The sequence below is a fragment of the Equus przewalskii genome, chromosome 1 (genome assembly GCF_037783145.1).
Source record: "Equus przewalskii isolate Varuska chromosome 1, EquPr2, whole genome shotgun sequence".
In the NCBI taxonomy this organism is placed as follows: Eukaryota; Metazoa; Chordata; class Mammalia; order Perissodactyla; family Equidae; genus Equus; species Equus przewalskii.
In genome coordinates, this window is record NC_091831.1 from 156198343 (window position 1) to 156215582 (window position 17240).

The 17240-nt window shown below is 36.1% G+C and overlaps 1 protein-coding gene across 1 annotated transcript; it reads left to right on the forward strand.

Annotated features, from left to right (window-relative positions):
* Positions 1 to 9430: 9430 nt before the first annotated feature.
* Positions 9431 to 10369, forward strand: LOC103567768 (olfactory receptor 4F3/4F16/4F29-like). The gene has a single exon (XM_008544506.2). It carries the CDS (start codon positions 9431 to 9433, stop codon positions 10367 to 10369), a length of 939 nt encoding a protein of 312 aa, XP_008542728.2.
* The last annotated feature ends 6871 nt before the right edge of the window (positions 10370 to 17240 follow it).

Below are 17240 nucleotides of genomic sequence, written 5' to 3' on the forward strand. Positions count from 1 at the left end.
GGTTCAGATACCCACTCCAGTGGTCAGGGTGCAAGGTTATCTTGTTGACAGCCTCCAATGCAATGCATGAATTTGAGAAGGAGCATTTCCTAAATAGGGGAGGTAGGGTACAGCCATCTGTGAAAGGGGAAAAGTGATTCAGGGCAGGCAAAAAAATTGTCACATTCTGTAGATAGAATTTTAGTTTTGTCATATTTATTTACAGTATCACATATATGTCAACAACACTATCTCCTTTATTACCATGTTTGTGTCCAAAATGTTTCCCCCAATTTGTGTCTTTTAAATTTTAGCTATCATATTCTGCAATTTTAAAGTTACAATTTTTTTTTTTTTTTTTTTTTGAGGAAGATTAGCCCTGAGCTAACTACTGCCAGTCCTCCTCTTTTTGCTGAGGAAGACTGGCCCTGAGCTAACATCGTGCCCATCTTCCTCTACTTTATACGTGGGACGCCTACCACACCCGGGATCCGGGCCCGTGAACTCTGGGCCGCCAAAAAGCAGAACATGCGAACTTCACCGATGCGCCACCAGGCCGGCCCCTAAAGTGACAGTTTTTGTAACTTAAACTCCATGAAGCTTTTTAATTGTGACTTCATAGTTTTATTTTTAGGAAGCCCTTTTCCATTGCAATACCTAGTGAATATTCATGAGATGTATTTTTTTTTTAATGATTTTTTTCTAAAGATTGGCACCTGAGCTAACAACTGTTGGTGATATTTTTTGTCTGATTTTTTCTCCCCAAATCCTCTCCAGTGCATGGTTGTATATTTTAGTTGTGGGTCCTTCTAGTTGTGGTATGTGGGACACTGCCTCAGCATGGCCTGACGAGCAATGCTATGTCTGCACCCAGAATCAGAACCAACGAAACCCTGGGCTGCCGAAGCGGAGGATGCAAACTTAACCACTCAGCTATGGGGCTGGCCCCATGACATGTATTTCTAAAATAGATTTTCCCCAAGAAAATCTATTTTAGATTTAAAAAATAAGAGATGATCTAATTTTTTCAAAATCATTTAATTTTCCCAGTACCATTTACTGAGTAATCATTTCCTTTCTGACTTGTAATTTTTTATACTATATTATTTACATAAAATATGCTCTTTGTCTATTGTGAGATCCACACCCATCTGTAATATATCTTCTGACACCTCCTCTTGAATGCCTTATATGTACTTTGACTGAATACGTTCAAAACAGTGCTCATGATCATTACTGAAAACTGTGTCCTCCTCCAATATCCTCTCTCCAGTCATGAAAACAAGTAACCCGAATGCTTCTCTCCCTCACTGTCCTCCTCCCCTGTTTTCTCTCTCTCACTCTCATTTTTTTATTCATGTAGCAAATATCAAGTGCCTACTAAGTGCTAGGCATTACTGTAGGCTTTTGAAATACACCAGTAAATAAAACATAAAAAAAAAATTTCTACCATTTTATAGCTTATATTCCAGTAGAATTATCCAGAGAATACATCATGAGAAAAATAAACAAGCAAGCTTTAAAGCAAGTTAAAAATAAGAGTGCAATAGCAATACAATAGAGTAAGCTAAGACAAACCTGAAACTCTAGAGTTGGCCGGGTAGCATGCACTTTAAGGAGGGTAGTCAAGATAGATATTGTTGAGAAAGTGTCATTGAGCAAAGGTTTGATAAAGGTCAGTGAGTTAGCAATGCAGATATCTGGTGTGTTCAAGAATCAGCCAGAAGGCCAATGTGACTTTGTCAATGTAAAAAAGTTGAAGAATAATAGGAGGATATTAAAGGAGGTAAAGAGGTGCCAAATCATGTAGTATTCTCTAGACTATTGTAAAGAATTTGGCTTTAATCTGAGGAATAAGGGGCCATTGATGGATTCTGAGCAGAGAGGTGACATAATATCGCTTCCATTTAAAGTTCTTATTTATACCTGATTGTCCTGCTAAGAAAAGCCTGAGAAATGGTGGGGCAATGGTCCAAGGAGTGATAAATTAGTAGTGTATTGCATAAACTGAGGAAGAGAGAGACGGTGGTTTTGGTAGCAATGCAGATGGTAAGATATGGTGAGATTTTGAAGGACTGGCTAACAAGATTTGCCAACTAATGGGATATTGCATGTGTGAGAAATGACTCCAAGCTTTTCGACTTAAGCAACTGGAAGGATGAATTTGTCGTCACTTAAGAGGGAGAGGCAGGTAACAGCAGGAGCTCAATTTTGTGTAATTACATTTAAGATGCTTATTGGATATCCAAATGAAAATGTAAAGTAGACATCTGGAAAGCAAGTCTGATATATAGGGTAGAAATCTGAACAACAGATGGACACATAGGTGTTACTTAAAGGCCTGGTACTAGATGAGATATCCTAAAGATGAATACAGAGAGGAAAGACATGAGGTTAGGATACCTGAACCTTGGCATTCTCGAACATTAAGAGATCAGAAAGAGAGTGAATAATAATAAATGGAGACTCAGAAATAGCCCCCAGTGATACGTAGGAAAAGCTGAGATTGCGTGGTGCCTGGGAAGCCAAGTGAAGAAAATATGTGTAAAGATTGGAAGAAATAACTGTGATTAAAAGATGAGAACTGAGAATTGATCACTGAAGGTCATGGGAGAACGAAAAGACAAGTGTTAGTGCAGAGACTGGGGGCAAATTTTGATTGGAGTGGATTTGAGAGAAAACAAAAGGAGAGGAATTAGACACAGAGAGTAGAGACAACTCTTTTCAGGAATTTTGCTGCAAAAGTCCTGAGAGAAATAGAGCAGTAGACAGAAAGGGAAGCTGGATCAAGAGATTTTAGTAAGATGAGAGATATAATACATGGTGAAAGCTGAGGGGAATGATAGAATCAAGAGGGAAACATGGATGGTATAGAAGATAGAGAGAAAGCTCCCGTGGTTCTTGAGTGCACCGGAGGGAAGAGTAATAACGAACAAGGTAAGGGTTTATTTAATTAGATCCTGGTTACTTTGGCTTAGAAGGAAGAGAAGAGGAAACATTCTTTCTTCTGCCCTCTTAAGCTATAATTCTGTATCTAATTTCAAAAGTGATGTGGCACAAAATTTTCTTTGTTGTGATGATTTTTCTTGCCTGATATTTTGATTTTGACTTATAAAATAAAGGAGCAAAATTGCACCTTTGTACGGTAATTTGACATAATTTGTGTCAAAGAGGTATGCCATAGAAAAGAATAAGGAATAATTTTTCAGTTCTGGCTTTAAAGTTGAAACCAAGTTTTATCAGCCGTATAATTTGGTTTAATTCATAGGATGAAATTATGCAGTGGTGACAATACGTGCTCTGCAATGTTGTTCTGAGGGTTCAATAAAATAAAATGCAGAAGGATCGATTTCCAAAATCACTTTATTTTCCCATTTTAAAATGTTCTTTCTCTTTAAAGGAAGCTCAAAAAATTCTGTCCTTAAGTTTTTAAAAATACTTTTCTGTATTTTCACATTTTTAAGATGGATATGTCTAATTCAAATTATCATAAAATGATTAAAAGTTTTAAAATTTACTATAAACTTTTCTGTAGAATGCATATTCAGTCACCATAAATTAAAGATTCAAAATACTTCCTGACTAGAGCAATAAGTCTTTTTGTCACAAGAAAATTATGAACTTCCTATTTCCTTTCATTAAGAGATTCTCTGCTTGGCTACACTGGGAAAACTGAAACAATAATAGGCGATAATTTCCCAGGCCAAGTGCTCAGACTAGAAATCCCAGATCTCTGCAGCATCACTTGGTCACTGCCCTCTGGGGCTGTAATTAGCTTCCACTCTTACTGTGACATCATTTTATACAGCTATTTGTGTGTGTCTGTAATGTTCCTGAATAGCATCTTGTTGACTCTTCAGGAGACCATATCTGAATCATTAGTGATGCTGATCTCTTAGTTCCCTTGGCAAAACAGGTAGGTGAGGGGAATAAAAATAGTTAGAAATCAGGTAGCAAGAATTTCTCTGTTCTAAGGATAGAGAAGGTTTTGGTGATGTGATAAAGATTTTCTCCAGTCAGATCCACTCTATTACAGCAGTCTCTTACTTGGGGTTCTTCTCTCTTTTATTCCCTCCTTCTAAATTATCTGTCATACTGTAAAATAAGCCACCTTCCTTCAGCACTGGCCTCATCATTAATTTCTTGCTCCTAAGTCTTTATTCTCCTTTATTTATTAGCAATGCTCAGTCATCTTAAGTTCGAGCCTTAGGTCAGGTAAAACAAGTGTCAACTTTCTTTCTCATCTTATTTTCCACTGTTCTCTTAAACAATTTCCATTCTCCAGGCAACCTGCAGTCTTCACCCTTATCTTAGATTGTATTGAATTTACCAGTCATTTTTCATATTGTACCATCTGTTTGAAATGATCCTTCAAAGTGTCTTTATATATTCTAGCATTTACTATTTATAAAAGCTCTGAACAATGCCGTATTTTCCACTTCGTCTTCTCTGATCACCACAGCTGCAATCTTCTCCTTCTACTTGCCTCACGTATTACCAAGTCTGTGACATTCATCTTACTATACCTGTTGGATATTTACTTAAACTGTTAGATAGGCATTGTCTTTCTAAGCAACTAACACAGAATAGATATTCGGTAAATACATTTTAACTAATAGAAAATTACATAGGAAGGCATGGTAGAATAGGAATAAACAGAACTAGGACTACATTGGTCTGAGTTGCCATCTTCATCCATAACTGATTGTTTGACATGCATAAACTATGTTTGTGTTCCTACTTGTACAGGGTTAGCAACAGCTATGGCTGAAGAATGCTAAGTGAATCTTGAAAAAAATGGCTGTTTGGGAGCAAAAGTCTTATTTCCTAAGAGGCAGGTATTTGTGGGTTTCCCTTCTCTTCCTAGGCAAGTTTATGAAATTTTTATCTGGATGAGCACAATCTTTGTAAATTCCTAGAAGCACCACCTCCCCCATGCAGATGCAAATGACCAGCGTTATCTGAGGTGGTCAAGAAAGCCTTCAAATAGTTTTTGTGAGAATTTATCCATGGCTTTGGCTGTTTGGAGAGGAGGGGTTGGGGTAAATGGCACGGTCTGACTTATTATTTATCAGAGTGTAAACTTCTCACAAGGCAAGTCCTGAGCAGAGTCCCCACGTAGGAGCAAAATTATTCTAGGAGACATGTTCCCAATGAAGTCTTTCAGGCTACTGGGCACCAGCATAGACATGAAAACCAAACTTTTAACCAGCTCCTCTTGATTATCTCAGAATAATGAATTCAGAATTAAGGATTTTTTGATAATTAGAACTGAGAACTGGGACATACAGCTTGCTGGTTCTTACTTTGTGTTAGGTACCACTTACTGTTCCTCTAAAATGTGATAGGCACTGCATTAGGTATACATTACATGTATAATATCACCCACTTTCCACCACAACCTGCAAGGGAGGTTATCTCCTTTTACAAATGAGGAAACTGAGGCTCAGAGAGCTTAAGTAACATTCTATATACTCACATAGCAAGTGAGTAGTGGAGTCTGGATTCGCAAGCAGGCCTGATAGGCTTCAAAGCCCAAGCTACTCACTGTTCTATGTACGCTTCTCAAATCAGAATAGCAGTTATAATTTATGGATGATTGACGTTGGCATTGCATTGTAAAAAGCAATCTGTCTATTCATTATCATGTGTGATATTCACAGAAATTGTACCTGGCTGGGCAGCTACTGAAGGCGTTTGCCTTTTTGAACTGAATCACTTGATTAGAGATGGGAATTGGATCTTCCTATTTACTTTTATCTGGACTCTTCTGAACTTCTTCCCTCTGTCCTGGTATGCTTTCTTTTCTCTCTGTCTCTCTTCGTTTTATTTTCATAGTGCTTTTCTTCTCTAATTGCTCCTTTCCTTGTGTCTTTCACTCTTTTTATATTTTTTCTTTCTACTTTCTGTCTTCCTTATCCTTTTATACCTCTCAGATTATTGCCAAACTTCATGAAACTAAGTTTAGTGTTGGATGAAGGTTTGCAGAGGAAAGTGTCCTCCTATCCCCAAGGCAGATATATGTTGTAGAGGGTGGGATGCCTATGGATAGAGAATATTAGTTATGATTACTATCAATTTAAGATGAGAAATATTCCTCTTTTCAAGTGGAATCTATTGGAAAAGATGGTGGAGAGAGGAAAGCATTGGAGTCATGGCTCCTGGCGTGTGGAGGTCTTAGCAACTAACCTCAAATTCTGTAAATATTTATTCACTTTCACACCCAGTTATGAACTTTGGGTGATATACAAATTAAAACTTTCAAGCACTATAATTAATAGCAAAAGATTCTACAGATTACGGATTATGGTGTTTACCACTCATATTAAAAGGACAGATTGTATTACATCCTCTTCCTAAAATATTTGACCTCACTAGATAATACTGGTGCTTACTTTGAATTTGTATTAATTTTTTTCTCACACATTTAACAAATAATTTTCTCTAATTTTCATATGACATATATTGTATACCATGCAATATTGTAGCTATTGATGTGCAATTTACGTCTTTGCAATGAGTTTATTGTTTGTGACTTACAGATGTTAGAAAAAAATAAAACCCTGACCATTATGAACTAGAACTGTCAAGGAAAGCCTAATGAAATAATTGAGAACTTTTATTGCCTTTTGAGGAGATTAAAGTACAGAGAGGCAGAAATGATGATAGGATTACAAATATTTCTTCAAATATTTTACCATTGTCCTGTCCTTCCAAATGAGCTCCAAAATAAGAAGAGTGAGCACTTAAACTGTGGCAGCAATGAGTAATCTCATTTCTGTACATAGATTACTTCTAATGTTTAATTGGTCACTTTTTTTGTATTTAATTATGGTTGTCATGAAAAATAATTTAGTTCAAATACTAGGTCGTTTGTGTAAATACTGATGTTTAGTGTCAGTTTTAAATCAGAAAATCACATTTTTAATTTCATTTTTTACTCATCTTTCTTAGGTTATTTTCTACAGGATCTATACCTTCTGGATCAGGAATTCAGAGACCTGGGTTCTGGTCCGGAGTTCTGGCATTTGTGTGACTATGAGCAATTCAGTATACTTTTCTGAATCTCAAGTTTTTCATCTAAATAAAGGTCAACATGAACCAGGACGTCTCTTAGATCAAAGTGTCAGTGTGATTCCGCTGGGTACTTGTGCTTCCCCACACAAAAGTCTTCATGTTTCTTCCTCAGTTGCTGAGCATTTCGGGCCCTTTCCCCAGGGCCTCAGTCATTCGCTCATGCATTTCAGTCCGCCAGTCCTCTTCATTCCGTCTGTCCTTCTTGCAACCAGCAGCGCATGTAGTTCTCTGTTCTCTAGCCTAGGCTCACATGTCTGATGACTGAAGAACTTGAGGTTATAGAAAGCGCGTATCTTGGGACTATGGAAAGTAGGCTCAGGAGCTGAAAGCAAAATTATTTGGATTAGTTGAGTATGGAGACACTCAGCTCAGAAATGGTAAGACAGAATTACGGTCAGATCACAGCGAAAGCTTCTGCAAGTTTTGAGTCAGAGAGATTTGTTAGGATTGGTGAGAGCAAAATCTGAACATGTGTTTTCGTGAGAAGATTCTTCAGATTTCTGGAGCTGTGTCTGCAAAAGGAGAAGAATGTCAGTAAACTTTTGCATTCCACTACCTTCCAAGGGAATAAAACTTCAGGAGCTGTTTTCAGGGTTCACTCTCTACAGGGAATTGAGTATGTTGGGTATTTGGACACAGAACAATGGAATCCTCTCCATCCGCTCCATCCCTTCTCCAGCTAAACAAGCATAATAAAAACTTAGAAGGCACCAACCCTTTAGACTCAGCTTTAGGTACATGTGATCAAGCCAAGGAGAAAGATCTGGTGCCCGCCTATAAAGTTACTGAAGTTTAACATTACTCTCATTTCAAAATGGACTAAACTCTTAAAAATATAAATCATCTTGGAGATACAACACACCTGAATAGATGTCAGACACAGTAAACATAATGATATCAAATATCAGAGCAGGTTACAATAAAGGAAAGCACTGAATACTTTAAAAGAATGGAGATGCTACCAAGCAGAAAAAGGGAGTGTGTGAGTGAGGCTGAGGCACTGATGAAGAAAATTTAGTATTTCAATGTTTACAAGCACTGACCATAGACATCTTAATATGTTCAGACAAACAGAAGCTATTTCCAGGTGTATGTCACTTCCTGTGGTGGAATAGGCATATGCTTTAGTAAAAATTAGGGTGAAATCTCAAATATTTTTACGTATATTATGCCTTAATAAAAGTCTTGCAGGGCCAGGTGTAGGTTCCAGAGGGAACTTTGTTGAGTAATGTGGCCAGTAGAAAGTTCTGTGTAATTTTCAGGGACCTTCTGGAAAGATTCAGTGGGTGAACGTGGAGAATATTATGGTAAGTGAAGTAAGCCAGTCACAAAAAGACAATACTGTATGATTCCACTTATATGAGGTATCTAAAGTAGTCAAACTCATACAAAAAGAAAGTAGAACGGTGGTTACCAGGGAGTATGGGGTGGGGGCATAGGGGAGTTGTTGTTTAGTGGGTATGGAGTTTCAGATCAACAAGATGAAAAAATTCTAGAGGTCTGTTTCGCAGCATGTAATGTGAAGGTACTTAACAGTACTACTGAAATGTACACTTAAAAAGAGTTAATGTGGTAAATTTTATATTCTGTTTTTGATCTCAATAAAAAAGTAGATTTAGAAGAGCAGTGTACCTGATGTGACATGATAAAAAAGTATAACATTCTCTCTTAATAAAGCCCATATGCTCTCTCTTTTACTACTTTTGCCTGGTTCTGATGTTTCATATTCCCCAGTTTCATGTATCTTAATCTCACTCTACATCCTATTCTATAGTGTGTTTCTTCTTAATTCAGGCCCATCTCGTGTTCCAGGAAATTCTCACTCCTAGACAGTGATCCATTTATTAATCTTAGATTTCCACTAACCTTTGTCTCTGAATGTAATGTTTTGAGAGAAGAATATGAAAATGACCATAAAAGAGATGTGAAATGTTTTTATATGTAAAAGTACAGTAAAATGCAATGTGTATACATATCCAGTTTCCCTTTGGAAAACCTTGGGACTAATTAGCTAACAGTATTTCCACCTATGTCTCCTTATCTTTGCAAGTGAGTGTATTTTCTTGCTTGTATATTCTGTTTCTTGCTGCAGGCGCTTTTGAAGCTTCTGTTCTTGCCTATTTTTCCTATTAATTTATTAATTTTAGGATATGAGGGGCTTTTTGTAGAGTTCCAATCATGATATGATCTGCTTATATTACCATCACCATCATCATTTCACAAGTGTGAAGAATTAAATAACCAGGTAGTTCTCGTTTGTAATGTGAACAGAGCAACATAAATAATTAATACCACTACCATTCCTAACAATCACAATTTCTTTTTCATTTTCTTAGTTCTCATAATTTCAGCCACAACTCAGTTGGTTGGATCAATGGATGGAGGGAATCACTCAATTGTTTCTGAGTTTGTGTTTCTGGGACTCACTCAGTCGTGGGAGATCCAGCTTCTCCTCCTGGTGTTCTCCTCTGTGCTCTATGCGGCAAGCATGACTGGAAACACCATCATTGTGTTTTTTGTGACCACTGATCCTCATTTACATTCCCCCATGTACTTCCTACTGGCCAATCTCTCCTTTGTTGACTTGGGAGCATGCTCCACGACTTCCCCCAAGATGATTTATGACCTTTTCAGAAAGCATAAAGTCATCTCCTTTGGAGGTTGCATTGCTCAGATCTTCTTCATCCATGTCGTTGGTGGTGTGGAGATGGTGCTACTCACAGCCATGGCCTTTGACAGATATGTTGCCATATGTAAGCCTCTCCACTACCTGACCATTATGAGCCCACAAATGTGCATTTTGTTTCTGGCTGCTGCCTGGGCCTTTGGCATTATTCATTCACTTTTTCAACTAACATTTATTGTTAATTTACCCTTCTGTGGTCCTAATGTATTAGACAGCTTTTACTGTGACCTTCCTCGGCTCCTCAGACTGGCCTGTATGGATACCTACAGATTGCAGTTCATGGTCACTGTCAACAGTGGGTTCCTTTGTGTTGGCTCTCTCATCATACTGCTCATCTCCTACATCTTTATCCTGTTCACTGTTTGGAAACATTCCTCAGGTGGTTCGTTCAAGGCCCTCTCCACTTTGTCAGCTCACATCACTGTGGTATTTTTTTTCTTTGGTCCAACCATGTTTATCTATACATGGCCACATCCCAGTTCCCAAATGGACAAGTTTCTTGCTCTTTCTGATGCTGTTCTCAGTCCTTTTCTGAATCCAGTCATCTACACTTTCAGGAATAAAGAGATGAAGGCAGCAATGAAGAGATCTTTCAGACTACTAGTGAATTTTAGAAAGATTTCATAAATAATGTTATAAGGTCTTTTCCCTGACCATTATGTAGCCTGTATCTGGAATTTTAGAATCAGCTTCTTTAGTGCATCAGCAATTGGTCTGGGTGTTCCCACACTCTTAGGAATGCTCCTCTTCCTTAAGCAGAATGAAGATTTGGACAAAATCTTAATTCAGAATTTATGTTGATTTATGAGGTTGCATATATATGTGCTAATTATAGTTATTTCTTTCTAGCTGGTTTCTTCATTTTCTTTTCCTCTCAAGGTTATCAGTTTATTATTGTCTTTCAGTTTATCCGTGTATTGTCTCATAATCTGCCTCTTGAGGCAACCGAGATGCTCACTATGAACTTTACCGTTGGTAATCTCCACTTCTAGAAATAATTGCTCTTTTTCGTGTTCCTTTTATGAGTTGGAAAACATTCGTATCTCACCCAAGTTATTCAGCCTTATTTTAAGCCATCAACTGTCTTTTTATGATTTGGAGAACATAGTAAGCAGGGAAATTTTCTGTTTAGATTCTTCTTTCGATATGTAAAAACAATCTGATTTTCCAGTAGAGGAGTAGTAATCTCTCCCTCTTCATTGTGTTCTGCCTTCCTGCCCTTTCTCTCACCATTCTTTCTCCTATATAATTGCCTCATGATCACTCAATATTTTTTCTTTTGGTAATACAACCCTCCTTCGAAGAATTTTGAAAATCTTAAACTAATGACATCCACTGATTTCCTCTTGTGCACATACATACATATGTTCATGAACCAGTAATTTATCCTTCCACTCATCTGTTCCTTAAAATTAGTTTTTCCTTACTATTTATAAAAATATTATGCTTAATCCTTATCTGGAATTGTTTCTAGCACCCCATAATTAGTGGCCTGGAATAGTTGTAACTAGAGAAAGATATGAATCAAATATTTGCAACACAACTTGTACAAGTTTGTGGAAGGCTTTGTAAAAATCTAGTGTAAGATTTCCAGTGCTGGCTAAATGCCATAAACCCAGCACAGCCTATTTTTCCCATTAATTACACCTAAACAATCTTGAAAATTTAGAGGAAAACTACCTGAGGCAAGAAAAACAAAGTAAGGAAAAGTTGGCATATTGCAGAGGGGAAGCAAAACTTGAAGAAGCAACCCATAAGCGAGTGAGTTTCTTAGTTTGTTTGTTTTTCTCTCATGGCTTTTACTTGTGAACAGACTCCAGATGCAGAGCTATTGTTGCCATGATACAGGCTGAAAAAACTCTAAGAGAAAACCAAGCCTTCTGGCCAGGGAACCAGGAAGAGTGATTTCTGCAAGGTGGAAAGTGTGGGGGAAATACTTTTAATGCCCACTTTCTCTCTTTGCTCTATCCTGCAGCAGCCCTTGTTGCAGAGCTTTGGCAGTGGAGCAGGAAGCTAAAACTCTGAGAAACAACCAATCCTTTTGGACAAAGTATCTGAGACAAGACGCCTGTGGTATGAAGGATGTGAAGGAAATTTCCATAATTTTTTTCTGCCTCTTTTTTCTTGCCTCATTACCCCAAGGACAAAACCTAGTTACAGAGCTTCAGCTCAGCAATATTCAGGCAGCTAAAACTCCAAGAGAAATTCCATACTTCAGGGCAGATGATGATAAAAAGAAGTCTTACAAGTCAAATAGTGTGTGAAGATTCTTGGAGATGAGAGAGCTGGAGAAAGAGAGACTCTAAATCAGTGTATGCTTCAAAACATATCCATGGCTGGTTCCTGAGTTGTGCATGCTTGGGACAGATGCAAAACAGCATAACAAGATCCTTGAGTACTTATCTATGTTATAAACTTCTACCAAAATCCCAGGCTAATCAACGAGTGTGACATGAGCAGGGCAGGCTCAAAGCAGCATAGTAAAGGCTTTGAAAGCAGAACTGACATTGGAACTACTACCAGCAAAAAGTTCAACAGAACTTACAGTCTGAACATAATTCATTGCCTACTAAAAGAAGCAATCAGCAACAAAAAATTCTCCAGGGGATTTTAATATTACACAGAGTCTCATAACATAATAGTCAAAACATCTGAGATAAAACCTAAAATTGCCTGACCTACAAGAATCAGGAATATATGATAAATTCCCAAGGGAAAAGATAATCAACAGATACCAACCCCAAGATTATCCCTAATTGCTGGAATTGGCAGACAAGCACTTTAAAGCAACTATTCTTACAATGATTTATGAGGAAAGGTAAAGATGCCTTAAATGAATAGAAATATAAAAGTTCTGAGCAGAAATATGGAAACTGTAAACAAGAATGATATAGAAATTTTAGAATTTTAAAGTACAATATTTGAAATGAAAATTTACTGGATGGGATCAATAGCAGATAGAGATGACAAGAGAAAGAGACATCAAACTTGAAGATAAATCAATAGAAATGATCCACTCTGAAGAACATAGGTTAAACATATTCACTCTGAAGAACAGAAATTTAAAAGATTTAAAAGGAAGTGAACAGATTCTTACAGAGCTGGGAACAATATGAAAAGGTCTAACATTCCATTCTTGGAGTCCTTGAAGGAGAAGAGACAGAGATTAGTGTAGAGAAACAAATGTTTGAAGAAATAATGCTTGAAAACTTTCCAAATATATTGAAAGACATAAATTTACTGACTCAAAAAGCTCAGCAAAACCAAGTAGGATATACTCAAAGAAAACCATGCCAAGAATCGTAATAAAACTCCACAAAACTATAGACAAAGAAAAATCCTAAAATCAACCTGAAAAAAAAGACACATTAGGTAGAAGGAATTGATAGTAAAATTAGCAGATTACTCAGAAACAAATATAAAAGGCCAGGAAAGAGTGGAACTTCAGGAAGAAGAAGAATGGGAAATCTTCTGGTAAATATGACGAGATTATTTTTCTCCTCTTAAGTACTCTAAAATATGTAAGAATGTTAAGGGTAAAAATTATAACATTGATCATGAGATTTTCAGATTTGGGATATTCAGATCACAGAATTTGTAGATGTAATTCATGTGAGGGCCATAATATAAAGCAAGAAGTGTCTTGAGAACTATATCATAGGTCTTTTACATTTTGCTTGAACTAGTAAAATATTAAATCTAAGTAGACTACGAAAGGTTAATTATGCGTATTGTAATCTCTAGAGAAGCACTAAATAGCTACAACACCACCACCAACAACAAAGAGGTATAGCCAAAAGTCAATATAAAAATTTAAGTCTAAGCATAAAAAATATTTAAATAATCCAAAAAGAGACAGGAAAGGATAAAGAAAAGAAAAGAAAAGAAAAAAAAAACAGAAGGGGCAAACAGAAAATAAATGATACAAATGTAGACCTAAATGACCATGCTAATAATTTCACTAAATGCAGAGGCCTAAATACTAATTAAAGACAAGTGTTATCAGATTAGAAAAAAAATATATATCTACAAGAAATCTGCTTTACATATAAAGACATGCATACGTTAAAAGTAAAAGGATGGGGGCCAGCCCTGGTAGTCTAGTAGTTAAGTTCTGCATGTTCAGTTCCAGGGCACAGCTTGGTTCAGTTCCAGGGCACAGACCTACACCACTCAGCTATCGGTGGCCATGCTGTGATGGCAGCTCACATAAAATAAAAAATAGAGGAAGACTGGCAACAGAAGTTAGCTCATGGTGAATCTTCCTCAGGCAAAAAAAAAAAAAAAAAAGCACAAGAGAGAATTAAAAAAAGTAAAATGATGGAAAATATACCATACAAATAATAATCAAAAGAAAACGGGAGTGGTTATAATAATAACTAAGAAAGTAGACTTCAGAATAAATATAGTTACTAGGAATTAAGGTGGACATTGCATAATTATAAAATGGTCAATTCAAGAAGACATGAAAATCATAAATGTGCATGCTTCTAATTATAGATGTGCAAAATACATGTGATAAAAACTGATAGAATTGAAAAGATTAGTAGACAAATCCACACTTGTACTTGGAGACTTCGACAAATCTCAGTAATTGATAGAAAAGTTATACATAAAAATCAGGAACCAAAGACCTATATAATATTAGCAATCAATTTACTCCAGTAATCATTTATAGAACAATCTACCCAACAACAGGAGAATATACACTTTTTTTTCAAGTGCACACAGAGTATTCATGAAGACAGATCATATTCTGGACCAAAAGGCAAAACCTTACCAAAGTTAAGAGAAATGAAATCATGCAAAATAATTCTCTGACAATAATGTAATAAACTTTATTCATTTATCTTTTTATTTTTTTTATTTTTTTATTTTTTTTTTGCTGAAGAAGAATGGCCCTGAGCTAACATGTGCTGCCAATCTGCCTCTTTTTGCTTGAAAAAGATTGTCAGTGAGATAGTGCCCCAAATCCCATGTTATATAAAACAGCTCCCCACAACCAAGACTTAGACTACTCATTAAGTCAACGGTGCTGATGATGGGATACCCTTCCTTATACCAGTTGGTTCTCTTCCTACTGTTTTGCAAAGCATATAATACTTTGTTATTCAAAACCATGTGATTGCTATATATTCCCTTCCTTTTGTAAAATAGATTTCAATTGATTTCAAGACTTACAGTGTGTTTTTTTGAAAATCTTGTGATTTTGATTTTGTTTTGATAGCTCAAATTTTTTTGCTTATATCTCTTTGCTTTTAAAATATTACAGAAACTACTTACATATTTTTTTGTACTCCCCAATAATTTCTACACCCATGTATTTTGCCATCTATTGAAAGAAACGTAAATGAAATAGGTAACAGTGTACTAAATTCTATTATGAAGAGATAGGATACGTTATAGGAACATGATAATGTTGTCTATGAAAAACATCAGTTTTATTTATAACTTTCAATATTTACACATTTTATTTAGTATTCTTGCCTTATTTTATAGATGAGATGATTCATTAAAATGTAAAATAGAAGTAGTTATAGGAAGAATGTGGCCCATCTTAGCAATATGGACAAGGAAAGGTGAGACAATGTGAATATGCAATTACATGATTTATTATCTATACTTACCTGACAAAAGTCAGAAGAGAATTCATCAGTTTTCTGTGGCCAAGAGTTGAGAAATATGAACATTTCAATTCATATGTTATTACTAAATAAAAAATCTCAATTTACTTTGTGTTCCTAATTTTATAGTATTGACTTTCCCGGAACAATAAATGACCCAAATTTACAATATGTTTTATCCTTATAATGGGAGTTGCAGAGGTGATTTGGTGTCTGAAGCAAACTTGTTTGTTGCTTGACTAGTCATTATTTTGGTGGTAACCATTAAACTCTGGTGCTCTTATTATTATTTTGATCACAAATACTTTAGTGCTCAAAACCATGTGTTAGTGTCAGTTAATTTAGATTCATTTTCTCAAGATGGATACTTGGATCATTGATATGCATCTTTCTTTTTCTAAAAATATGTGCAAATATAATGAAGTCCCTGCAAGCATGTCTGTAGCTGCATTCTATAAGTTCTTATATACGCATAGTATTTTTATTATTATTCAGTTCAAAATGTTTTCTAAAAAAATTTACGATTCTTTTATGATTTATGATTTATGATTCTTTTTGAAACATGGATCACTACCGAGTGAATTATATGAATTGATGGTGAGTGAAATGAAATTCATATGCTTAGAAACCTGATGGACAGGAAGACCTTGGTTTGTAGTCTACCAGAAAGAATGACATATTCTAGCAAGGACCCAATCAAGATAGTGTTGTTAAATTTCTTCCAGAGAGAGGTATGAAAGGATGTTACATACAGGCTACAAATCACTTATGAATAAATGGTGGCTCCTAAAAGTAGACATGTATATCAATGAGCATAGCTGAGATAATTTCATCTTGAAATATCGCAAGAAGCCATCATGTGTTCCCATGCATGTTTATAGACAGGTCTAAGTGATGCTTCCGTAATCATCCAGTTTGTGGAAACAACTTATAGTTTGCACTTCTCGTTTTTTATATTTTAGGAAATTAAAAACTGTAACTACAATTATTTATACATCTTTATAAGATCAGTTAGTTTGTCATGTGCACCTTAATTTATTGGCATAGAAATAAAGGTTGCTATGTCATTATTAACTTATTAGCTATTGGTACAGATGGGGTTCAGACCCAAGAAATCATTTCTTCTGTTCACAAAAATAACCTAGAAATTAAAATATTGTAAAGGATGTGCCAAAACAATTTTATTCAGCAAATCACATACATCATCCAGAGGTATAAAAAATGCAACATGACACAGGCAATTTCATTTAAAAAGATAATATAATGCTGACATAACTGAGCTTCCCCAGGATCACTCCACTACAATAAAAGCAAACTTCAAGCATGCTCCTTCTGTATATATTTTACTATGTATTATGACATATGTCTAAATAGACATATACACTTTTGGAGGGTGTCATGTGAGGCCTTCTTTAGAAAGCAGAAATTGCCGGGGTCCAGCCCCAGCAGAGTCCAGGGTCTCCCGAAGGGATGGACGGAGTCGGCGAGAGAGAGATGCAGTGAGACAAGGAGTGAGGTTTTCAAGTCCATTTAATATGAGTATCCGCTTTTCTTATAAAGGGTCCAGGTTACATAGGGTTCAATCAGGTGATATTATCTCAGCAGCTAATTTTAGCACTTAGACATTATCTAGACATCGCACGTCCGGCAAGCAATAAATTTTCTGTGGGGTAAGTAACAAGTAGTTTCAAGGGCGTAGGGTATGGTATACAAAGGAAAGTATAAGATGTCTTGTAAACAACTGAATATATATGTCAAATATAGTTGGCATAACTATTAATAAAGTGAACTTTAAAGGTTGGACTTGTTTGCTTGTCTTTCAAAGGTCAGGAACGTGTTTGGCAGTAAGGTTTGTATTGCCCCCCTTTTTTCCA

Excerpts from the sequence above, each read along its gene's own strand:
- LOC103567768 (XM_008544506.2), top strand. The coding sequence starts at position 9,431 with ATGGATGGAGGGAATCACTCAATTGTTTCTGAGTTTGTGTTTCTGGGA.